Genomic DNA, 25,092 nt, shown 5'->3' with positions numbered 1-25,092 from the left:
TCTCCCTCCCTCCTTCCCTCTACTCCTCCCTCCCTCTCTCTCTCCCTCTCTCCCTCCCTCTCTCCCTCCCTCCTTCCCTCTACTCCTCCCTCCCTCTCTCTCTCCCTCCCTCTCTCCCTCCCTCCTTCCCTCTACTCCTCCCTCCCTCTCTCTCTCCCTCCTCTCAGATCCCAACGGGTCGCAGCACGGTGTTGGCGGGGGCGGGGGCGGGGCCTCAGCAGGAAGTGGGCGGCGGCTCTAACAGGAAGCAGCAGCAGCAGCGGTATGTGGAGAAGGACGGCAGGTGTAACGTTCGCCACGGCAACGTGCGGGAGGCGGGGCGCTACCTGGCGGACCTGTTCACCTGCCTGGTGGACCTGCGCTGGCGCCTCAACCTGCTGCTGTTCACGCTGCTCTACTGCTGCTGCTGGACCACGTTCGGCGCCATCTGGTGGCTGATCGCCTACGCGCGCGGAGACCTGGACGACCACCCCGCCCAGGAGGAGGTGTGTGTGTCTGCAAAACAACCAATCCAATAATGATGTGACCTTGTCTGGGAGGAGGGGGGAATAATTATCAGAATAATGTTAAATCATTCTTAGAATAAGTTAGGCTGCGCTACATCGTCAGTCCACACATTTATTATTCAAAAATATGGAAAAGGGTGAAACTACGTTTCAATGTTGTTGAGAATCACAACACAAAAACGTAATGGATTGGACTGCTACCTAGTTAACTAGAACACTACTTTACATTGTTAGCAGGCTCACAAAACAAGCTGTGTTAGTTGACTAGCGATGTGTACATTTTTCGAAAGAAAAGTCAAAGCATTAGAACGTGTCACATTTTTTAACAATCAATTACTTAAATTAGCCTTTGATTATGTTCGGGCCCGCCATCTAGTGGCTACATTTTTGGGGGGCCGAGGCCAAACTTAATTGCCGACCCCTGCCATACGGTATCGTAGGCAGCCGTCAGATCTATAAAGACGGCCCCGGCCTTCTTTTTTGCCGAAAAGCAATCCTCGATGTCTTGAGTCATCAGGGTGACTTGATCTACGGTCGACCTCCCGCGTCGGAACCTGGCCTGCTCACGTGGGAGCAGCGGGTCGACAATTGCTTCGATGCGGGCGTAGATGAGACGCTCGAGGATCTTGAAGGGGATGCATAACAGAGAGATGGGATGGTAACTCTTAGGGTCCCCTTCAGGCTTATTCGGTTTAGGGATCGCAACAACTAGGGCTATTCGCCAGATTTTGGGGATCTTGAGTTGGCGCAAACAGGAAGTGAGGAACGCTCTCAGCCAGGACTTCAAGGCGGGTGCGGCATGGAGAATAAGCTCCGGGCAGATGGAATCAGGCCCCGGAGCTTTCCCTGGCTTTAGATGCTGGAGGGCAGCAGCGAACTCCTCCGGGGTGAATTCACCGGAGATGGAGTCACTGCTAGGTGTTGGGGCCCTCCAGAGGTCTGACACTTCTTTTACCACAAGTCGAGACGACTCGCAGTTGTGGTGTTATGTATTAACAAAATTAAGACTTCAGTTCCCAGCATGCACCAGCAGAGTTAAGCATGCGCAGTCGTGTATACACTTGAATATGGTTTACTGTTGCTGGGTTCAAAAAATCGATTTCCCGATTCTGAATCGATCTTCATTGAATGAGCGATTATCGATTCATAAATCCCGAGATCGATCTTTCATGCATTTTCCTGCTTGCAGCTTCAACCCGCAACGAGATCTCGTGGCCAGATCTCACGCTACAATAATTTATCATATCTCACGCAACGAGAGGTCTCAACACTGTAAAATCTAAAAACATGGCGATGGCAGGGACACTCAAGTCACCACCAGGCTTAAAGGCAGATGTCTGGGTGCATTTTGCATGTACAAATTATGACGATAGAGATGAGCTGACGTGAAACATGGAAAAGCGGATCCGAAACAAGCCTCGCTGATAAAGACGTTTGATTGCAAATTACAATCAAATTCTCCGCGTGCCCAACAAATTACAGAGGCTGTAGCAAATTGTATTTGCAAGGATATACGCCCGTACAGCGTTGTCGAAAATGCTGGCTTTCGAAGCCTCGTCAGTGTACTAGAACCACGCTACGTGTTACTGACACGCAAACAGTTGAGTGAAGTGATAGTCCCAGACATGTCCGCGCAGGTGAAACGTGACATCGCAACTTCACTTCAGCCAGCAGAGAGTTGCCATAACGTGTGACAGCTGGACATCCAGAGCAATGGACTCGTACCCAGGGTTCGAGTTATAAGCTGAGCTCTGTGGGGGTCTCCAAAATAACAGTGCGAAATGTTCTCATGCACGCGCGAATCATGCCCACACAGCGATGGGACTTACAAGTTTTAATTAGCTTTAGGCAGTAGCGGATTAAGGTGGTCAGTGGCCCTAGGCTACTCCTTTGTGTGAGGACCCCCCGCCCCCATACACAAGCCTCCCCCCTCCCCAAAATATACAACTCACGAGCACCCTGCACACACACACCACTCATAATGCTTTACCATAAAACACTTAAACACTTTAATAACACAATAACTAATAAATAAACAAATAAATAAGTGATTTGACATTAGAAATGAATTTCTTTTTCATCTCCTGTGCAATGTGCTCTACAATCTGTGCACATGAATGATCTGATCGGTGAGTAGGGCCGACTATCGCGCCATTCATCTCATTAAGCTTCATGATTGGATTCAGTTTTGTATATGGCATCCTTTCTTTAGCCACAGTATAGGCTGCCCTGAACGAACTTGCTGTCTCCTTGTACATAATGGAAGTGAGTGCTGCTACTTTCTTAGGAAGCACTTCCTTTTGTTTAAGCTCTGCTATTTCAACAGCTCGTTTATGAGCATGACTGTCGCGGTGTATATAAATCTTTTTCCGCAACTGCTTTTGAACGGGGCTACTTACTGTCTCATTGATCCAGGCATCCGCCAAATGCACTCCCCACTTTTTCTCTGAAAGTAAAAGAGTCTTTGCCTCTTTACAGGCAAGGCATCCAAGGCCATCCTCATTTGCAAATAGCCAGGGGTTTCTTTTTTTCCAGGATCTCCACTAATCTTCTCCCCAGTTCTGTGGCGTTGCCTCCCCTACCTCTTCATTCTGCCCCTCATCTGAACTGTGTGTGGGTGTTGCGCGTTCAGGCCTGGTAGCAGAGTCCTCAGTAGTAGCAGCAGTAGTAGCAGTAACAGTAGTAGCAGCAGGGCTAACGTTAGGTGTCATAGCAGGTTTCTTTGATAAAAACCCGAAATGTTCTTGGCTTGATGACCCGGTCGGCAGCAGTGGCCTTTTTTTGGGCGGCATGGTAGCTACTGTATGTATATACTCCTGTATAGCTAATGAATGAATGTTTGCTTCTCAATAATAGGCTAGGTGCACAATCTCACTACTTCCTGAAAGGCAACTGGTGTCTCACTCTATTGATTTAATTGATTAATCAGCTGTGCACTGTGTGTTCCAACGGTTTACCGCACAGCTGATTAATCAACCTTTTGCTGTTGCACAATATTCTACTGCGCCCCATGGTGTCTTGGTGGTGAAGTGCAGGCAGTCAAAGGCATACTGTCATTCACAGGAGATTAATGGTGCGCGTAGTTCTTTTGGAAAACGTGTTTATTTTACAATATTTATAATATAAATTAAATAATATTCATTACATTGACATTTTGATCAAATAATAGTTGTGGTAATGTATTATTAGCGACCCCCACAGATTTTTGATTTTACTGCCTTCATGGGAGCTCAGAGAGCCTCAGACCATCTCTACATTGGCTCCCACATAACTCGAACCCTGCTCGTACCTGACAATCACTTGCCACTTTATCAGCGAGGCTTGTTTCGGATCCGCTTTTCCATGTTTCACGTCAGGGTGATGCCTCAATAAGTGGTTCTGTAGATTTGTGGTGATTCCACAAACGTATTGTTACTGTATACTACAGTATTTTAATAATCATTGATTTTCCAACTATGTTTATTCCTGAATAAAATCTTCCAATCTCCAAAAAGTGAGAAAGCAGTAATGAAGGGCTTTAGTTTCATGGACATTATGGTTTACAATCAAATCAAATCAAATTGTATTTGTATAGCGCATTTCTTACAAGATGCAACTCAATGCGCTTCACATAATGAACATTCTCAGTCAATCAATCAATCAATCAATACTGACAGAGCCGCAAGCAGGCAAAAGTAAAATGTGTTTTTTTTGTTCCCCAAGATACCCTCATCTATTGCACTATTTTCGTTTGAGTTTTGCACATTTTTATTTTGTATATAACATATATATATATTATGCAAATAAGCTATTTGAGACAGTCCTGAGGGATATGTGATGTCTTGTTTACCGATAGGCTATGTTTGTAGCCCCTTTATTTACACTGGCTGCAGTAAAGCACGTTAAAAAGCACTTTTTGTGTACATTCATGTAACTGCTTTGAAGTCAATTCTTAATGTAAACATTGATATGTTTAACAATGCTACATGTTATAGGGTTCCTTGAACCATTAGCATTAGTTCTGAGAATCTCTTCATATTCAAGGAAAATTGATATTGTAACTAAATCGAATCGGAATCGAATCGAATCGGGAGCTGTGAATCGGAATCGAATCCTTTTGGGAAATCAGTGGCGATACCCAGCCCTACTGTTGTAGCCTACCGGCAAGTTGATATCGTTAATTAAAAAGAAGATTTAAACCCTCGCCTGGTTTGTTATACAATCAGTGGTGGCTGGCCAATAGAGGGCGCTAGGGCGCCGCCCCCACCTTCCAACGCAGCCCCACTTACACATCTGTGTGTGTGTAAAATTCACTGTGAAAATACATAGGGGAGGAGTCAGGGCGCCGGCCGAATGCAAGTCTATGGCAGGCCAAATACTTTTGGCTTACACGTGAGCTGTAGCAGCGCTCCAATTGGAAAAAATGCGCCCCGAGCATGCGCAGATTATAGGCTTACCTAGGCTGCAGCCTAGGGCCACTACCACTAGGGGTAGTGTCATGGTTTCTTAGGTTTTCATTTTGGAGACATCTAGTGGACATTTTATGACATTACATTCGTTACTGCCTTTATTCATTGGATATCGGTTTTGTTTAGTCACATGACGTGAGCACACTGTTCAGACGTGATAGTAACTCGTAGCAGCAGCTAGCTGAGAGAAAGAGCTCTGGAAAATCTCATTGTTTACATTCTTGCCCTGGAAAAGGCTTTGCTTGTAAGTTTGCCTTTTATTTTCTTGGTTAACTACAATGTATAATGTATATGTTTATAAATACATAGCTTATATTATTTAAGTATAAATATTTTGGAGCTGTATTTGTATTGCTATATTGATATTATATGTTGGCTACATACTGTTGATGTTGAAAGTGTAACATTATAGTTTTGAGCATTACAGTAATTGTACTCTTATGTTTATTTACAGTTGTACAAAATAACCAAACGACCACTCATGTTTCTGAAGATTTAGTAAAGAACTAAACTTTACTCCAGCGTCTGAGGATTCATTGATGTGTCAGTGTGTGTTCGCTATCTGTTGAAGTTGCACCCTGGTTACGCGCAGTGGGAACAGAATAGGTTGTAAAAATAAAAAAATGCGTGAGACTTGAGAGCCCTGAATATCCGGTTGTTAAGTCTGACGTCAAACGTGACGTTTTGCAATTTCCGGCTCCAAACCAGAAATTCTCCGCACCAGAGTACCAGTGTACTACAGCGGTAGAATGACAGTTTAATCGTTTTTTAGACTCGGATCTATTCATACAACAAGGGACACAGCACTTTTCCGTTTTCCCCATATTGTCAGGGTATTTGAGCCTCGGAAAAGCGCTATATAAATATAATTAATTATTATTATTATTGCTGCATTTCGAAGACAGCGCCTCAGCCAACTTTGGACCCGGAAACACGTCGCGACTTAACAACCGATATTCGGACAGACAACAGGAGAGGAGAGCAACAGAGAGACAGACAACAGGAGAGGAGAGCAACAGAGAGACAGACAACAGGAGAGGAGAGCAACAGAGAGACAGACAACAGGAGAGGAGAGCAACAGAGAGACAGACAACAGGAGAGGAGAGCAACAGAGAGACAGACAACAGGAGAGGAGAGCAATAGAGACAGAACTGAGGTGAGGTGAGCAACAGAGATAGTTCAGGATGATAACAAACAGTTCAGTATGACAGAGACAACTAATAGAAAGACAACTGTATGATTATAGAGTTTACATGTTCAAGGAAATATTGTATGATAATAGAAAGGTACACTTTAATTTAATTAAAGAAGTAACAAAGAACACATTTATTATCACAATTGCATTGTGTTCCATGTCTTTCTCCATTGAATAAATAATGCCTAGTTGAATGGCTAAACAAGACAACTGTCTGGACAGTACTGCTAGAATTATTCACCTTACCGCTGCACAGATAGACAAAGGGTCCATTCTTAACATTGGGTCTACTCTGCTAACAAAGACTATTCCAGTTGATTTGTCAGTTGTTGTGCATTATACTTTTGTTGTGTTTGCAGTTTGCCCTTTAATAAGTTATATATAAAAATAATTAAGTTATATCATATTCTCATGCTAAAATCAACTGTAAATCCAGATTTTAAAGTTGATATTCTTCCCCGTGGAGCATGCCCCCATAACCTGTGCCCCACCCAAAATGTGTATCACCAGCCGCCACTGTATACAATAAAACTACAAACATAACATGGTGTCAGAAGCGGTCGTTGGCAAAGAAGACAGGATTACCGGTAAGTGAAAAACTACTCTGCAATTTGCCACGAAAGAGCCGCGAATGAACGGAAAAAACCGTTATACACGAGAGGGAGCCAGAGACAGCCTACACATCGCGTCAGTAGCGGGAAGCTAAAAGAAATGAAACGATATGCTAGCTAAGTCAAGTGATGTCTGCCGATAGTGCCAGACAGTGATAGTGAAACAGAGGAACAGTTAACACAAGCAGATGAGAATATTGTTCCTGGAGACAACCAAGTTATTGAAGTAGTAGAAATCCCTGTACCTCAACCTGTCGTCATGGATAAGCTTACTCCACCCACCTGTATGCAGTTGACTGGTAATCTTGCTGATAACTGGAAACGTTTCAAGCAGAGATTCAACATATACTTAGCTACAAGTGGAGCTGGGGGTAATGATGAAAAACTGAAAGCGTCCATTTTTCTACATGTTATTGGAGAAGATGCTCTGGACATTTATAATAGCTTTCAGCTTGACGAGGCTAACCTAACGTTGACAATACTAATGGCTAAATTTGAAGAGTACTTTGTACCAAGCCATAACGTTTGAGAGATACACATCTTTCACCTGTGGTCAGAAACAAGGAGTACATTTTGATCAGTACTTGGCTTCACACACTGAGCAAAACATGTGAATTTGGAAATCTAAAGGACTCACTAGTCAGAGACAGAATTGTCTGTGGGACAGCAGATAATGGACTCCGAGAGAGACTGCTACGTGAGAATGGATTGACACTGGAAAGGTGTGTTAGCATGTGTAGAGCAGCAGAGACACATGGCAAAGGAGCTGCGCAGGGAAGAGACAGCCGTGCATGCTGTGAAAAGAGAACCGCAGCATAACAAGCGATTTACCAAGCAAAAGGAACCAAGAGAGAAAGTTACTGAGTTCAAATGTGGTAAATGTGGAGGCAGTCACAAACCCAGATCATGTCCAGCATATGGCAAGCCATGTAACAACTGCGGGAAGATTAATCATTTCTCAAAATGCTGTACAGGGGCTTCAAAGAAGAAAGTCCACACAGTTGAAGGAGAGGAGGGTGAATTCTTTGTGGACAGTGTGCAGACTGAGACTTGCAATGCTGACAAAGCTGAATGGATTGTGCCCTTGACGGTAAACGAGACAATCATACCATTCAAGCTTGATACTGGAGCCCAGGTAAACCTATTATCTATAAATGACTACAAAACACTGACAGTAAAGAGCAAGATACATCCTGTGAAGATGAAGGTGACAGGATATACTGGAGAAAATGTACCAGTCAAGGGGAGCTGTATAGTTACCATCAAAAGCAAGGGACGACAGTTCAAGACACAGCTACTGATAGTGGATAAGAGCGTACAGCCAATTCTAGGGCTCAGTGCATGTGAAAAGCTCAACCTGGTCAAGAGAGTGTTTGTAGTGACATCTAAGACTGCAAATGATCATGACTCACTCATGGAGAAGTACATGGATTGTTTCGAGGGACTCGGATGTTTGCCTGGAGAGCACAGAATACATGTGGATGCAAATGTGTCTCCAGTTGTGCATGCCTGCAGGAAGGTTCCGTTCGCACTCAGGGAAAAGCTGAAAGAGGAACTAGCATGCATGGAGAAAATGAAGGTCATCAAGAAAATCGATGAGCCTACAGAATGGGTCAGTTCATTGGTTATAGTGCTAAAGAAGACCGGAGCTTTGAGAATTTGTCTAGACCCAAGGGATCTCAATAAAGCAATCAAGAGAGAGCACTTCAAGCTACCTACCAGAGAGGAAATCATGTCGCAGTTTGCTGGCGCCAAATGTTTCAGTAAGCTTGACGCTTCATCACGTTTCTGGCAACTCAAGCTAGAAGAGGAGAGCTCAAAGCTATGTACCTTCAACACGCCTGAGGGCAGGTACAGGTTCCTTCGTCTGCCGTATGGTATCTTGTCTGCACCAGAGGTCTACCACAAGACTATACACATGATATTCGAGCACATACCATGAGTTGAGACCATGATGGACGATGTAATCGTATGGGGGTCCACCCGGGAAAAACACGACACAAGACTGAGACAAGTGCTGGACTTGACACGAACTAGTCAACCTAAAACTGAACAAGGAAAAATGTGAGTTCGGTGTGAAAACACTTACCTTCGTGGGAGATGTAGTCTCTGAAGCAGGAGTGAAGCCGGATCCGAGAAAGACATCAGCCATCAAGAACATGGAGCGGCCTCAGAACAAAGACGAGGTGAGACGGTTCCTAGGGACGGTGACGTACCTTGCAAAGTTCATACCTCAGCTATCAACACAGTCAGCACCCCTCAGGTGTCTTCTCCAACAGAAACATGAATGGATGTGGTCCCATGAACAGGAACAATGTTTCCTGCAACTGAAGGAGACTCTAACACAAGAGCCTGTGCTGAAGTTCTACGGCCCGGAGAAGACCACCAGGATTTCCGCAGATGCATCCCAGTATGGCCTGGGAGCAGTGCTATTGCAACAACATGACGAGCAGTGGATACCAGTCGCCTATGCATCCAGAGCCTTCACAAGCGCGGAAACCAGGTATGCCCAAATTGAAAAAGCTTCTAGCAAGTATGTACGCATGTGAAAGGTTTCATCAATATGTCTATGGTCAAGCTTTTGAAGTTAAAACCGACCACAAGCCGTTGGTGTCCATCATGTCCAAGCCACTGAATGACTGTCCCGTGAGGATACAGTGCATGTTAATCAGACTGCAAAAGTACGATGTAAACATGATGTATACACCAGGGAAGTGCATGTACACTGCCGATACCCTTTCAAGAGCAGTCGACAAGCAGGAAAGTGCAGACGAAGAGAAAAGCGCAGAAATACAGGCATATGTGGACATATGACAATACTAAAAGGATGGCCTGCAAACAAATCAAACTGTCCAAAGAGAATACAGGACTACTGGACGTGCAGAGCTGAGCTCACAGTAGTGGATGACATTGGGCCGGTTTCACAGACAAGGCTTAAGCCTAATCCTAGACTAAAAAACATCTTCAATGGAGATTTTACATTGAAAGTGTGATTTAGTCCAGGACTAGGCTTAAGCCATGTCTCTGAAACCGGCCCATAGTGTTCAAGGGAAGCAAGTTCGTCATACCAGTGTCACTACGCAAAGAAATGCTACAAAAGATACATGAAGGACATTTAGGTGAAGAAAAGTGCAAACGCAGAGCAAGAGAGGAGATGTACTGGCCCAGAATCAACCAAGATATAAGCCAGACAACAGGGTCATGTGAACTTTGCCTTACCTACAGACCAAAGCAGCAAGCAGAGCCGCTGATGCCTCATCCTGTGGCTACCAGACCTTACTACAAAGTGGGAGCTGACCTGTTTGACTGTAATGGAAAGAGTTACATCTTGGTCACAGACTACTTCTCTAACTATCCAGAAGTTGGAGCACTCCAATCTACATCCAGCAAAGCAGTTATCAGCTACCTCAAGACTGTGTTCGCGAGACACGGGGTCCCTTGTGAACTGTTTTCGGACAATGGCCCGCAGTTTTCAAGCAGTGAGTTTGCTTCCTTCGCCAGGGAGTGGGGATTCCAACACTCTACCTCTAGTCCAGATTACCCAAGATCAAACGGCTTGGCGGAAAGCTCAGTAAAAACAGTCAAAGGTCTAATGAAGAAAGCACATGACAGAGATGAAGACTTTCAGAAAGGTTTGATGATCTACAGGAGCCACTGCAGAACGGTCTATCACCAGCACAAATGCTAATGGGACGACGCATACACACCAACCTCCCGATGCACGAGGACTTGTTGACGCCCAAGGGATCACACAAATTCAGACACGCTAAGGAGGGACAAAAGGAGAAACAAAAACAGCTACATGACAAGAGAGCAAAACAACTGCCCAACCTTAAGCCTGGAGACAGTGTACGTCTCAGAGACTTCTCCACTGGTACATGGATGCAGCGAGGACATGTCCAGGAAGAAGTTGCTCCACGGTCCTACAGGATCCAGACAGAGAGCGGATCAGCTCTGAGGAGGAATCGCACTGATCTTCGACTGCAACCGACTGATGAAGAAGCAATAGATCAGGAGATTCAACAGGACACTTCAGAACTGTCAAAACCAACCGACAACGGGCAGAAGAACTACACTGGCAATGGTCTAACAGCTGTACCCAGATCACCAGCTGCTGAGGGACATTCTAGACCTAAGAGGTGTACTAAGCCACCTCAGAGACGGATTGAGAATTGCTGAAAGGCAATAAGGTATGTTTGTAAATGTCATAACTAACAACTTTTGTTTATTGTTTATTTCTATCTTAACCGATAAGAGTAAAAGTAAGGGGAAAGATATAATGCATATTCAGTATTCAGAATGCATAGGAAAAAGTACTTTCATTCATAGGGGGGAAGATGTGGTGTTATGTATTAACAACATTAAGACTTCAGTTCCCAGCATGCACCAGCAGAGTTAAGCATGCGCAGTCGTGTATATACTTGAATATGGTTTACTGTTGTAGCCTACCGGCAAGTTGATATCGTTAATTAAAAAGAAGACTTAAACCCTCGCCTGGTTTGTTATACAATAAAACTACAAACATAACAGCGGTCTTTGCCCTTGTATGACCCACTTTTCACAAATTGTGATGCGATTTTATTTGCAGAGATGGGGCAGTGACGAGGGGAGCGTCTGGACCTACCAGTGAGATTGTTCATGATACTCCATGCCTTACGGCTGGAGTGCGAGAAGTCGATGGAGTCAATAGCCTCCTCCCAGCGCTCCTGTCTTTTACGGCTGAGTCTTGACAGCAAGGCTGTTGCGAGCCTGTCTGACTCAGCTCCTGCAGGGGCCTGGAGGAAGGCACAGTGGAGCTTCTCACACTCCTCATCTCAACACGGTTTGTAGCTATTGCGACATCCGCGTGCGATGGACTTTTTTGCCGCTTTCACCAACATGCCGCAGAAGTCCCGGTACGCCTCATCCACGTTGTTAGTGTTAGGCGATGGGAGGTGCCTTGTGGATTTGACCCTTGGGGTCATACAACAGGGCCAGGCTGTTATTAGCTGCCCAGACAGCCAGGTTCTCTCTGTCGGGTGAGTTGGTACGGTAGCCCCAGTCTTCATGCTGTCAATTGAAGTCACCAGCATAGATACAGGGTTGGGGGAACACTGGTAGACACACTGGTGTGATTCGCGAAGGTGGAGGTTTGTAGACGTTGACGATTTTTAGACCGGCAACGTCCATGCACAGCCGCTCAATCTCTGAGTCAGCCGGGGATTGGTCAGGGAGAGTCCAGCTCAACCTTTGTTGGACAAACGTGGCGAGGCCATGCTTCCTGCTCAGGGTAGACCCAGCTAGCTCAAAGATTGGTAGAACTAGATTGTCTGCTGATATGCAGTGGGTCTCCTGGAGGAGAATGACGAGGGCCTTGGTGGTATTGGCCAGGTGTTCGATGACGTCGATCTTACTGGGGGTTAGTCCTTCGGTGTTCAGCTGCAGTATTCTGGGTTTGAGGTCAGCAGACCTCTCCCCCGGCTGCTGCCGAACACCAGCCCGGGTGAGGGGCCCTGGTTGGCAAACTGTTTGCCACGCCATATCAACATGCACGGATGCTGAATGCTCTCTATTCGCTTGGTGATTCCCAGTTCGCACAAGGTTTTTCACTTGTTGTGAACTTAGAGTTCACTAGCTTCAGAGACCCCATGTGTGTGTATGTGTGTGTGTGTGTGTAATGTTCCTGAAACATTCACTCTATCCTTGTTTTAACATCATCTCCTCCTCCCTCCCACCCCTCCTTCCTCCCTCCCTCCCTCCCTCCCTCCCTCTCTCCCTCCCTCTCCTCCTCCCTCCCTCTCTCCCTCCCTCTCCTCCTCCCTCCCCTCCTCCCTCCCTATCTCCCTCCCCCACCCCAGGACGGTGTCAGGAGGACTCCTTGCGTGGAGAACCTGGTGGGCGTGGTGTCGGCCTTCCTGTTCTCCATCGAGACGGAGACGACGGTGGGCTACGGTTACCGCGTGCTGACAGCGTCCTGCCCCGAGGGCCTCGCCGTGCTGCTGGTCCAGAACATCCTGAGCACCATCGTCAACGGCTTCATGGTGGGCTGCACCTTTGTGAAGATCTCCCAGCCCAGCCGGCGGGCCGAGACGCTGGTGTTCTCCCAGAAGGCCGTGGTGTCGCTCAGGGACGGCCGGCTGTGCCTGATGTTCCGCGTGGGCGACCTACGGTCCTCCCACCTGGTGGAGGCGTCCGTCCGCGCCAAGCTGCTGCGCTCCAGACGCACCCGGGAGGGGGAGTTCCTGGCGCTGGGCCAGACGGACCTGGACGTGGGCCTCCGCCGCGGGGACGACCGGCTGTTCCTGGTGGCGCCGCTCGTCATCGTCCACCAGGTGAGGTGGAAGTTAGACACAGGAAGTTAGGTTAGACTCCTGCTCACCTACCACCTGACACACCTTCACTAGCCTGGTTTTAACCTCATCTCCTTTCTCTCCCTCCCTCTCTCCCTCCCTCCCTCTCCCCCTCCCTCCCTCCTTCCCTCCCTCTCCCCCTCCCTCCCTCCCTCTCCTCCTCCCTCTCCCCCTCCCTCCCTCCCTCCCCCCTCCACCAGGTGGACTGCCACAGCCCTCTCTGGGACGTCTCCCGCCAGCAGATGGAGGGAGGGGAGGAGTTTGAGGTGGTTGTCATACTGGAGGGCATGGTGGAGGCTACAGGTGGGTGAGGGGGGAGGGAGGGGGAGGGAGGGGAGGAGTTTGAGGTGGTTGTCATACTGGAGGGCATGGTGGAGGCTACAGGTGGGTGAGGGGGGAGGGAGGGGGAGGGAGGGGAGGAGTTTGAGGTGGTTGTCATACTGGAGGGCATGGTGGAGGCTACAGGTGGGTGAGCGGGGAGGGAGGGAAAGGGAGGGAGGATGAGGGAGGGGGAGGTTGTTAAAACTCTCGCTGCTGCATTTTGGACTAATTGCAGCGGGCCAATAGCTTTCTTCAGAACACCAGAAAGGCAAGGCCAGTTTATTTGTACAGCACATTTCATACAATAGGGCAATTCAAAGTGCTTTACATATGTTATTAAAAAATACAGCAAGAGCAGCATAGTAAGAAAATAAAAATTACAATGAATAAAAGCAAATATAAGAAGTAAATAGATTTTTTTAAAGTAATAAGACAATGAAGGTTTTTAGCTTAGATTTAAATATTTTAAAGGTTTGGGCCTGTTTGATTTCTTCAGGGAGTTTGTTCCAGGAGCATGCAACAGCGTGACTGAAAGCTGCTGCACTGTGTTTTGTTTTTTCTCTTGGAATGATTAGCTGATTAGTCTCAGCTGACCTTAGGGGCCTTGCTGGAATATAGGGTCGGAGGAGATATGTATTTTGGTCCAAGACCATTTTGTGATTTGTATGTAATTAGGAGGATTTGGAATTCAATTCTCTGAGAGACTGGTAGCCAGTGCAGGGATCTCAGGATTGGTGTAATGTGTTTAATTTTTTTTGTTTTTGTTAGGACCCTAGCACCGGCATTTTGGATGAGCTGCAATTTACGAACAGCTCCTTTAGATAGGCCTGTTAGTAGACCATTACAATAATCAAGTCTACTCGAAACAAATGCATAGATGAGTTTTTCAAGGTCTTGCTTGGACATGAAACCTCTCATTCTTGTTATGTTTTTCAGGTGATAGTAGGCTGATTTAGTTATCGAGTTTATGTGGCTGTTGAAGTTTAGATCAGAGTCTAGAATTACACCAAGATTTCTGACCTGTTTTTTAGATTGAAGAGGGATTAAGAGAGACTTGTTAGCTAAGGATCTGGCATTGAAAAGTGCTAGCTTGAGTGGTTTTGTGTTTTGTGTCTCTGTGTGGGCTGTGTGTGGCAGGGTACAGAGATTAAATTTGAGGGGTGTATAAAGCATTCTGACTTGCAATTAACTGTTCTGTTACTGATATGAACAGGGATAGCAAGAATTGAGAGTCCCAGCTTTATATCAGGAATGTCAATGGTATCAACTCTATGGAAGCGGGGACTGTTGGAGCATCAACTGGTTATGGGTGTCATCCGCAGGAGGGGGATGGGTGTTGTAGATAGCATCCTGTGGCGTCGGGGTGGGGCGATGGTCATTGTTGATGAGGCTGGCGTCACAGGGAGTGTAGGGCCAGGTGTTGTTGATGAGGCTGGCGTCACAGGGAGTGTGGGGCCAGGTGTTGTAGAATGGAGAGTTGCCTGAGATGGAGCAGCTCTCAGGGTGAGCTCTACTCCTGTCTTCATCATGTCCTCTAACCTCGCTGAGAAAGGCAGGAACAGCGTGAGTCTAACCGATCTGAGAAAGGCAGGAACAGCGTGAGTCTAACCTATCTGAGAAAGGCAGGAACAGCGTGAGTCTAACCGATCTGAGAAAGGCAGGAACAGCGTGAGTCTAACCGATCTGAGAAAGGCAGGAACAGCGTGAGTCTAACCGATCTGAGAAAGGCAGGAACAGCGTGAGTCTAACCTATCTGAGAAAGGCAGGAACAGCGTGAGTCTAACCTATCTGAGAGAGGCAGGAACAGCGTGAGTCTAACCGATCTGAGAAAGGCAGGAACAGCGTGAGTCTAACCTATCTGAGAAAGGCAGGAACAGCGTGAGTCTAACCTATCTGAGAAAGGCAGGAACAGCGTGAGTTGGAGGAACGAGAACTCAGTGGACTCAGTGGATGAGTGTCTCTGGGAGTTTGGGGTAGAGTGGTTTGGGAGGTTGGGGGCAGGGGGGGAGGATGGGGGGAGAGAAAGGGGGCTGCACCGTCGCCTTAGTGGGGGTTCAACGAGTTGGCTAATGATTAGTTTTGCCCTGGCAACTGTGGAGCGCAGTTTAGGCAGTTGCGATGGGGAGATTGATAAGTCATCTGCAGCACGCACTTCAGCCAGCTGTGATGAGTTTGGAGGGCCCTTTACTGTAGGCTGTGGTGAGTCGCAGGACTGTGGGGAGAGTTTATCCACTGTGAGCAGTTCAGCTGCCTGTGCTGAGTCTGAAGAATCCTGCTCTGTAGGCCTTTCAGTTGGTTCAAGAGCAGCGAGGGAAGGGGGAGCAGAGTTTATGATGTTGAAGAGTATGTTGTTCATTAAATGGTATTCTCCCGATCTGTTTAAGTGGCGGCCATCTCTTTTGAATAGGTCTCTCTGCCTCCAGAATATGTTCCAGTGGTCAATACATTTCAGCCCTTTAAGTTTGCACGCACCCGAGAGCCACGTGTTAAGGCTTAGGAGCCGGCTGAATTCGAGGTTACCTCTGTCAACAGTGGGTAGCGGTCCTCAGATGAATGTCTCAATCTTAAGCTTGTCAAGTCTATTGAAAATATCCATAAAATCAAGTCTACTGACCCCATTTTACATGAATCGGTTTGTCCCACATGTAATACGAGACGCTTTGTGTCTGGATTTTTAGACAGTGTTTCTTCCAAATCTTTTGTTATTTCTGAGACCGTTAGGTTAGGAAGACAGTGGATATGTAATTTTTTCACCGGGGGGGGCGGGGAGTCACCGGGAGGGCCGGGGAGTCACCGGGGGGGGCCGGGGAGTCACGTGAGGAGATCTTGGCGTGACTTTGATGTTCTTATCTCGGGCCTTGGGAGTCATGCAGCTCGCTGCTCCGCGGGCCGGTGTCTCTAACTCCGATCTCGGCTCCGTTTAGTCATGCAAGCCCAAGGCTCGGGCCTACCTGTTGCTAATGATGCTAACGGTGCTAACGAGGACTTCAGTTGGCTGCTTTTCAGTTTCAGTTTCGGGGGATAATTCATCTGTCCAGTGAATTTTGCAGCTGTCACCTGCCTCGTTAGCTTTGGGAAGTGTGAATTTTGATTTAAATCCCCTTCAAAGGCTTGCATGGGTGGAGAACCATTAGCGTAGCGATTCTCGAGTGCGGAGAGTCGCCCCTGGAGAGTATACTCCAATAAGTCTACTCTCTTTGAAAGATCCACACAACTTTGACAGATAGCCGGCATGGTAGCCAAAAGAGAAAAGGAGAAAAAAAACTGCAGAAAAGAAAACTAATAAAATAAAATAAAAGCAAAGAAAGCAATAGGCAGGGGGGGGAAGCATGTCTACCGTCCTTCAGCACCCGGACGAACAAAGGAGACCGTTATAATAGTCCTACGTGTAATAACAAAAGCATGCATTAACACTTCTGCATCAGCTTGCCGGAGAAAATGTCTAACTTTTGCAATATTCCGTAGATGATAAAAAGCATTTCTTGTGATATATTTCATGTGAGGCTAAAAGCTTAAGTCCGAATCTACAATCACACCAAGATTTTTAGTTTCATGTTTGCAGTTTGAAAGCAAGGTTCCCAATTTGTCTTTTTGTGGTTTTGGTCCAATGACAAGAATCTTTTATCAGTTTTTATCAGTCCTGATTTAGTTGTTTAGAATGTTTGGACATCCAAAGTTTTATATCTCGGAGACAATTCTCCAGCGAGTATCATCAGCATAACTATGAAAATGTACACCATGTTTTCTGATGATTCCACCTAATGGGATCATGTACAGGGAGAAGAGAAAGGGACCAAGAATAGACCCCTGAGGGACCCCACATGTGATGTCAACATTAGCCGTAGTTTGCCCATGCCTGATATAGAGCCTGTTCTAAAACCAACCACCCCCCTCTCTCTCACCCCCCCCCCCCCCCCAGGGATGACCTGCCAGGCGCGTAGCTCCTACCTGAGCTCGGAGGTGCTGTGGGGGCAGCGCTTCACGCCGGTGCTCTCCCTGGAGGAGGGCTTCTACCAGGTGGACTACGAGGCCTTCCACCACACCTACCCCACCCCCACGCCCTGCTGCTCCGCCCGCCAGCTGGCTGAGCTGTCCCCCGGTGGCCCCCCACCCCCCCTGTCCCCCGGCCCCCAGGAGGGGGGCAGGGGGGAGGAGGGGGGCAGGGGGGAGGAGGGGGGCAGGGGGGGGGAGGGGGAGAACATGAGTAATGGAGAGGTGCACTGACCGAGGGACCATGGCAACATTAACCATGGCAACATTAGAGCTAGGTGAACTAGAGTGTGCGGGGGAGAGGAGGGGAGGGGAGGGGAGGGGAGGGGAAAGGAAAGTGTAAGTCGCTTTGGAATAAGGTGTCTGCTAAATGCCAAAAATGTAAATGTAAAAGGAGGGGAGAGGCGAGGAGAGGAGAGGAGAGGAGAGGAGAGAGAAGAGAGAAGAGAGAAGAGAGAAGAGAGAAGAGAGAAGAGAGAAGAGAGAAAAGAGAAGAGAGAAGAGAGAAAAGAGAAAAGAGAAAAGGAGAGGAGAGGAGAGGAGAGGAGAGGAGAGGAGAGAGAAGAGAGAAGAGAGAAGAGAGAAGAGAGAAGAGAGAAGAGAGAAGAGAGAAGAGAGAAGAGGAGGGGAGAGGCCACCTGAACAGATTACTCTCTACATAGTTATTGTTCTATCGCCCCCTATGCCAGTGTCTTTTTAAACTATTTGTGCTTATATATATATATATATATATATATATATATATAATTGTTTTTATGTCACCAACCTCACCAAGTCAATTTCCTGTATGTGCAAATATACTATACTTAATAAAAGAAATTCTGATTCTGATTCTGATTCTGACAACACACCACACCACACCACACCACAACACACCACCACACCACACCACAGAATGTTACTCTCTTACACTTGTGTAACATGACGTAGCAATAAACTTGAACACTCCTCTGTTCTACAGATACCTCTGATAGTATTCTGTGTGTGTGTGTGTGTGTAGTTAATGTTACACTTGCCTGGCTCTTGACAAGGTAACAGAAAGGGAGACCACACATGGTTAACAATAATATCATATTTAATAAAGAACATAATGAGAATCATTATCAATAATCAGAAGATAATTGAATGGAATGGACCACACAGGGCAACAGCGACACCCATAGACCCACGCGTGGAACGTCACAACAGACATCCAAAGCTAGGCCGCGGTGCATGCTGGGAGTGACGTGAGGAGTGTAGACCGCGGTGCATCCTGGGAGTGACGTGGAGCCCACATGGCCAGCGGAGGCACGCGGACAGACAGAGACACGGAGCAGCGCGAGAGACCAGACAAGCCTAACTGCGTCAGAACAACAGAACTGCACAAACAGACAACATGAGACCCGGTAAGTTTGTTTATTCCTTTAATAAATACTATTAAAGAGGAGACGGCCGTTGCTGGATGACTTATATCTAATAAAATAAATAAAACATGTTGAAAAAAGAGTTAGTTAACCTCCGGCCTTCTGAAGCAACACGACCGTGTTCATATGGAGACCCAACCTAACCCTAACCCAAGTACACATGACCAGTATATATACATGTACACATGATCACATGTGTGTGTTAGGGCCGTGCATAGAGGATCATAATGTGTGTGTTAGGGCCGTGTGTGTATGAGTGTGTATATTAGGGTCGTGTGTGTTGGGGTCAGACAGTAGTCTGTATTGTAACACATCTGCTGCTTCTCAGCCTGTGTGTGTGTGTGTGTGTGTGTGTGTGTGTGTGTGTGTGTGTGTTCGTTCTCTATACACCTATTGTAACTAACCTGTAAAGGCCCGTTAGCAGCTCCACCTGGGGAGTCAGCTCGTGGTGTTGTGGTTAGCGGGAGATCGGGGTTCGACTCCCGCATGGGGCGAGTTGCACTCCCGTCCGCTACGAGACCGATTTGTCATTTTTATTTCCGTACTGTCCTCCTTTCTGTATGTTTTAATGCTGTATGTAAGGCACTTTGAAATGCCGCTGTTGTGTGGAATGTGCTGCTATACAGAGCCTAGCCTTGCCTCATGGCGCCTGGAGCTGCGGACACGTGCTGTTCCCTGACCGCCGGACGCGTGTTGATGACGTCACCTGTGTTTATTAATAATAACTTTAATTTATATAGCGCCTTTCAAAAAGCCCAAGGACGCGTCGGTTCGTATTATATTAGTTCAGTTCGCGTCAGTATTAGCGTCAGTTCGGTGTTAACCGGGTTTATAATCAGTTCGCTCCGCTTCACGTTTTGTGGGAACGGTTCCGATATGATGTATATCTCAGGCCTCCGTTTATATACGCTCTGCGTAAATATGATCACAAATGTGCATTTGATAAGTAAGCTATACAACTACGATTGGAAATGAAGTAGTATCCAGTGGAATTATATTCATCACTACTTGGCTGGTGTGATGAGGCTTAACTAGCCAACTCTGGAACATCAGCGGAACCAAAAGAACCAAGTGAGAAACTGTGATTGGTTAACTTGTTTCACATGAAAACTTCTTGCGTCAGACATGTAACCCTTTACGCGCTGGACCAGGGAATGTTCAGCCTTTATTATAATAATAATACATTTTATTTTTAATACGCGTTACATTTGCAAATCTCAGTGCTACAGATTTTAAAATATGTTCACACCTGAGCCTTGTTGCGTCACATTATGTGAGTGTTCCTGGTGTTGCAGCACAAGACATAAGGCAGTAATAATCCCAACAAGCACAATTCAAGGTTGATAAAAGTGACAGTGGTACAGGACGTCATCTACAAAGTAACAGGCCAAGTGCCAGATAAAGATGACGGCGATGGTATCCCAGGATGCACCAGAGAGGACAGACAGGTCAGTTGATGTCTGGTGTCTGTCTGCTTGCAGGATTCAGTCCCCGAGGCGGCGGAGACCGTGGAGGCAGGGGGGGCTTCAGGGGCGGCAGGGGCGGGTCTGGGGACCGTGGAGGACGAGGAGGGTTTGGGGACCGAGGAGGGTTTGGGGACCGCGGAGGACGAGGAGGGTTCAGAGGAAGAGGAGGAGGTGAGTCCTGGCTGGTCTGTTTATACAACAGTTAGTTCCGACCAAGTCATTTGATTGGACAAGAGGCATTCCAGTGCTGATATACAGTATAACAGCACTGGGACTTTTAACTATATGTATCACTCTGAAAGAGCTGTAGAACTGTTTGTCTGTTTACCGTTACATGTGTAGTCTGACCTGGACTGTTGTCATGGTGACCAGACATGTGACTAACCCCCCCCCTCCTCCAGGCAGCTTCAGGTCTCCCAGCGGCGAGGGGGGTTTCCGTGGGCGAGGCGGGTCCCGGGGTGGCCGGGGAGCGCCCCGGGGGGGGCGAGGGGGCTTCGGGGCCCGGAAGGTCATGGTGGAGCCACACAGACACGAAGGTGAGGGGGGGGGGCACACAGACACGAAGGCGGGGGGGGGCACACAGACACGAAGGTGAGGGGGGGGTTAATGGTCCTGTATTATATATATGTGCTATAAGGGGTTCACAGATTCAACCTGTCTGACCCCTCCTCTTTCCTCCTCCCCCCCCAGGAGTGTTCATCTGCAGGGGTAAGGAGGACGCCCTGGTGACCAGGAACATGGTGGTGGGAGAGTCTGTGTACGGGGAGAAGAGGATGAACGTGGAGGTGAGGGTGTCTTCTACAAGCTTCTACTGTGTTATAACAGTGTAACAGCAGTGTTATAACAGTGTAACAGCAGTGTTATAACAGTGTAACACAGTGTTTCCTCCAGGATTTTTCAAATTAGTGGCGGAGCGCATAAAACGGGCACTGGCGCTCAAAACAAAGACGTAATTTCACCAAAAACTACAGGGTGGTAACAATTAGAATTTCATAAATAGCGGTTAAGTCATTATAGCCGAGCAGGTGATTTTATATAGAAGGTGATCAAATACCAATATATCCTGCAGCTGCAGCGGAACATGCGGAATGCACATTGCACACACACACACACAGAAAGATCAATACGAAGTAGGCCTACACGAGAGTACACGCACACGCACAAAACCGGCTAACGTTACTCATTAACTGTTTACACAAGTAAAATCACAGTGTAACAGTCAGATGGAGCATTCGGTAAACAACAACAGCAATGTAATGCTATCAGTTGAGTTAAAGAAAACCAACTCTTACCTTTGAGGACACCAACATGAGCCCTGCTTACCCGTACCTCCGCCATTCTGTTCATGGTGATTTTAGAGGCAATAGATAATTTTTGCCCCGCGCATATTGCTATGAATAGTTCGCAGCTAGTGCACGTTAGGTGCGAGAATGCTCGGTTAACCCATTAGCGGGAACATTATTTGTTTCACAAAATAGGCTGATTTAATTGACCATGAACATCAGAGACATACATTACGAATGTTCATTTAAAATACTCTATACTGAGCACTGGTATAAGAACATGAACCAGAGAACAGCAGTAAATGCAATAACCCACAGTCGTCGCTGATGATGTTGCATTTTCGATTAGGATACGTTTACGGGATTAAAGGGACTGGCGACGGGCGAAGAGAGAAATCCAAAAATCCGCTAAATTCGGACCAATCACAAAACTGTTTTGAAAGCGCGTCGCGCGCCTGTTGAGAGCGATTCAGTCTCGATTGCAGTGCGAACACAAACGACATGGTTAATTGTAACTAACTACGCCCTAAATCGTAACGAAATGTAGGTCTGGAAGCGGCCTAAATCTAGCTTCAATCTGCTTTTTTCTTTTCTCCGGTCATAATAACTCTGCCTTTCTGCGCAACCTGAATCAAAGTGGACTGTCTGAATCAATTAGTGGCGGAGGAAATTCATTCGTGGCGGCCCGCCACGAATGAATGCATATAGAGGAAACACTGTAACAGCAGTGTTCTAACAGTGTAACAGCAGTGTTATAACAGTGTAACAGCGGTGTAACAGCAGTGTTATAACAGTGTAATAAGCGCGTGTCTCTCTCAGGAGGGGGAGGTGAAGGTGGAGTACCGGGCCTGGAACCCGTTCCGGTCCAAGCTGGCGGCGGCCATCTTGGGGGGCGTGGACCAGATCCACATCAAGCCCGGCTGCAGGGTGATGTACCTGGGCGCCGCCTCCGGAACCACCGTGTCACACGTCTCTGACATCGTAGGCCCGGTCAGTACCCTCCTAACCCAGTCAGTCAGTACCCTCCTAACCCTAACCCAGTACCCCTCCTCTGATTGGCCCACCCTAACCCTAACCCTTCTGTACAGGAGGGACTAGTTTACGCGGTGGAGTTTTCCCACCGGTCGGGTCGTGATCTGCTCAACGTAGCGAAGAAGCGCACCAACATCATCCCCATCATCGAGGACGCCCGCCACCCCCACAAGTACCGCATGCTCGTTGGTGAGCCCCCCCCCCCCAGCCCTGACCCAGAACATAGCTAGTGCATTCTGATTGGCTGTAACTGACCCCCCCCCCCCTCCTCTCAGGGATGGTGGATGTCATCTTCGCTGACGTGGCCCAGCCGGACCAGACCAGGATCGTGGCTCTGAACGCTCACAACTTCCTGAAGAACGGAGGACACTTCGTCATCTCCATCAAGGTGGGTGGGGGGAGGGGGTGTGGGAGTCGGGGGAGGGGGTGAGACGTAGGGGAGGGTGTGAGAGTGGAGAGTTTGACATTGGCATTCCTTACTATCCTCCTTTTCTGTATATATTTTTAATGCTGTATGTAAAGCACTTTGAACTGCCCTCTCCCCAGGCTAACTGTATTGACTCTGTACCTCCCCAGGCTAACTGTATTGACTCTGTCCCTCCCCAGGCTAACTGTATTGACTCTGTCCCCCCCCCCCAGGCTAACTGTATTGACTCTGTCCTCCCCAGGCTAACTGTATTGACTCTGTCCCCCCCCCAGGCTAACTTTATTGACTCTGTCCCCCTCCAGGCTAACTGTATTGACTCTGTCCTCCCCAGGCTAACTGTATTGACTCTGTCCCCCCCCCAGGCTAACTGTATTGACTCTGTCCCCCCCCCAGGCTAACTGTATTGACTCTGTCCCTCCCCAGGCTAACTGTATTGACTCTCCCCCCCAGGCTAACTGTATTGACTCTGTCCCTCCCCAGGCTAACTGTATTGACTCTGTCCCTCCCAAGGCTAACTGTATCGACTCCACGGCTGCCCCGGAGGCCGTGTTTGCGGCCGAGGTTAAGAAGATGAGCTCAGAGAACATGAAGCCTCAGGAGCAGCTGACCCTGGAGCCCTACGAGAGAGACCACGCCATCGTAGTAGGCATATACAGGTACACACACACACACACACACCATCGTAGTAGGCATATACAGGTACACACACACACACACACCATCGTAGTAGGCATATACAGGTACACACACACACTAGATGGTTAACCTCCACAACACACTACAGATGAAGGAAGTTGTGTGACAGAGGTGAGGATCTGCTGCTGTTAGAGGTGTGGGTCTGCTGCTGTTAGAGGTGAGGGTCTGCTGCTGTTAGGGTTAGAGGTGAGGGTCTGCTCCTCCTAAAATGTTGTTTATAATATTGCCGTTCTCTCCTGTGTTGGTTATGAAGAGTTCTCCTCCAGCGTTGTAACGTGTAGCTGTACTGGTGTGTTGTCTTGGTCTGGTCCTGGTCACATGTTCCTCCTCCTCCACAGACCCCCTGCCAAAGGAAAGAAGTGACCCCTCCACAGCGACCCTCTCCCCTGCTGCCACCCCTCACTCGACCACCAGAGAGCAACACATCTCAGCCCACACAGCTTGGACCTCCACCTGCTGTGAAACATCTGAGCTGCTCCTCTTCCTCCCCCAGGTCTTTATTTAGCCCTGCCGCCCCGCAGAGCCCCGCAGAGACAGAGACGCATTTACATTTGTGCATAGTAGTTGGTTTATATCTCTTTCTTATCTTGGAACCTATCTGCTTTTATAGAGCATCTATTTCTGTTGATCATTGAGTCATTAAGTCAGAGGTAGTGTTTTTTTTGTTCTTGATGGAAGTTTAAAACAAGACTATGGTTTTGTGTTTCTCTTTGACTTATGTTTTTTTTATTTTATAAATAAAAACATCTTTGAGTGTTTGTACAATTGTCAATTGTGTTACCCTTCTCTCACACACACACACACACACACAGCCAGAGAAACATACTGACATGTTGGTACAGCGGTCATCAGTGGGTCTCTCTTCAGGTTACATCTTAACTGCTCCCCCTGAGACACCCGCTTTCCCCTTTACTGTGTCCCCTATGACTTCTACTGCCCCCCTTGTACTGTCTCCCTGTTCTCCAGTGTCTATATATATATGTATTAAAAATAAAAAACGTTTCCTTGCATCACAGAGACTGCCAGTGGCCCTGGGCCTGAGCTAGATTACTCTTCCTGCTACGACTGGTGGATTGATGATTCACTTGCTTAGTCAAATGTATCAATTGTAAGTCGCTTTGGAATAAGACGTCTGCTAAATGCCAAAGATGTAGATGTGAAGTGGGTCTACACACACACAGGGGTGCAAACTTGTCACCTTTCTGCTAAATTAGCTGTTTTTACCTCAAAATTGGTCATCCATGTGAATCGTGTAGATCTGCAAAAAAAGAAATAATAATTGTGGGGGGATGGTCTAAGTCTCATCCAAGTCACATGATGTGCGAGCTAACTAATCTTCCTGTCTGCTAAACTCCGCTGCTGTTGAAATAACCGTTAGCTTCAGG

At 47.4% G+C, this 25,092-nt stretch overlaps 2 protein-coding genes across 2 annotated transcripts in view; both read left to right on the top strand.

The window, feature by feature from the left end:
- The window catches only part of kcnj21 (potassium inwardly rectifying channel subfamily J member 21), a gene marked incomplete at both ends in the record, with an annotated part of 18,734 nt that extends 363 nt beyond the window's left edge, over positions 1 to 18,371 (top strand). Inside the window, 5 exons of the mRNA XM_080541094.1 lie at positions 168 to 487; positions 12,609 to 13,071; positions 13,290 to 13,392; positions 17,330 to 17,551; positions 18,331 to 18,371. Coding sequence (XP_080397220.1) covers positions 168 to 487; positions 12,609 to 13,071; positions 13,290 to 13,392; positions 17,330 to 17,551; positions 18,331 to 18,371 — 1,149 coding nt within the window. The remainder of the gene's footprint in view (positions 1 to 167; positions 488 to 12,608; positions 13,072 to 13,289; positions 13,393 to 17,329; positions 17,552 to 18,330) is intronic.
- A 299-nt stretch (positions 18,372 to 18,670) lies between these two features.
- fbl (fibrillarin) lies at positions 18,671 to 24,465 on the top strand. The gene is made up of 9 exons (XM_080540843.1): positions 18,671 to 18,785; positions 20,285 to 20,440; positions 20,671 to 20,805; positions 20,960 to 21,054; positions 22,372 to 22,542; positions 22,641 to 22,773; positions 22,860 to 22,972; positions 23,522 to 23,667; positions 24,046 to 24,465. Exons 1-9 carry the CDS (start codon positions 18,776 to 18,778, stop codon positions 24,068 to 24,070), a joined length of 984 nt encoding a protein of 327 aa, XP_080396969.1. The 5' UTR covers positions 18,671 to 18,775; the 3' UTR covers positions 24,071 to 24,465.
- Positions 24,466 to 25,092: the final 627 nt, after the last annotated feature.

Source organism: Nansenia antarctica, assembly GCF_963989245.1.
Source record: "Nansenia antarctica genome assembly, chromosome: 10".
In the NCBI taxonomy this organism is placed as follows: domain Eukaryota; kingdom Metazoa; phylum Chordata; class Actinopteri; order Argentiniformes; family Microstomatidae; genus Nansenia; species Nansenia antarctica.
This window is presented reverse-complemented; position numbering and strand designations above follow the sequence as displayed.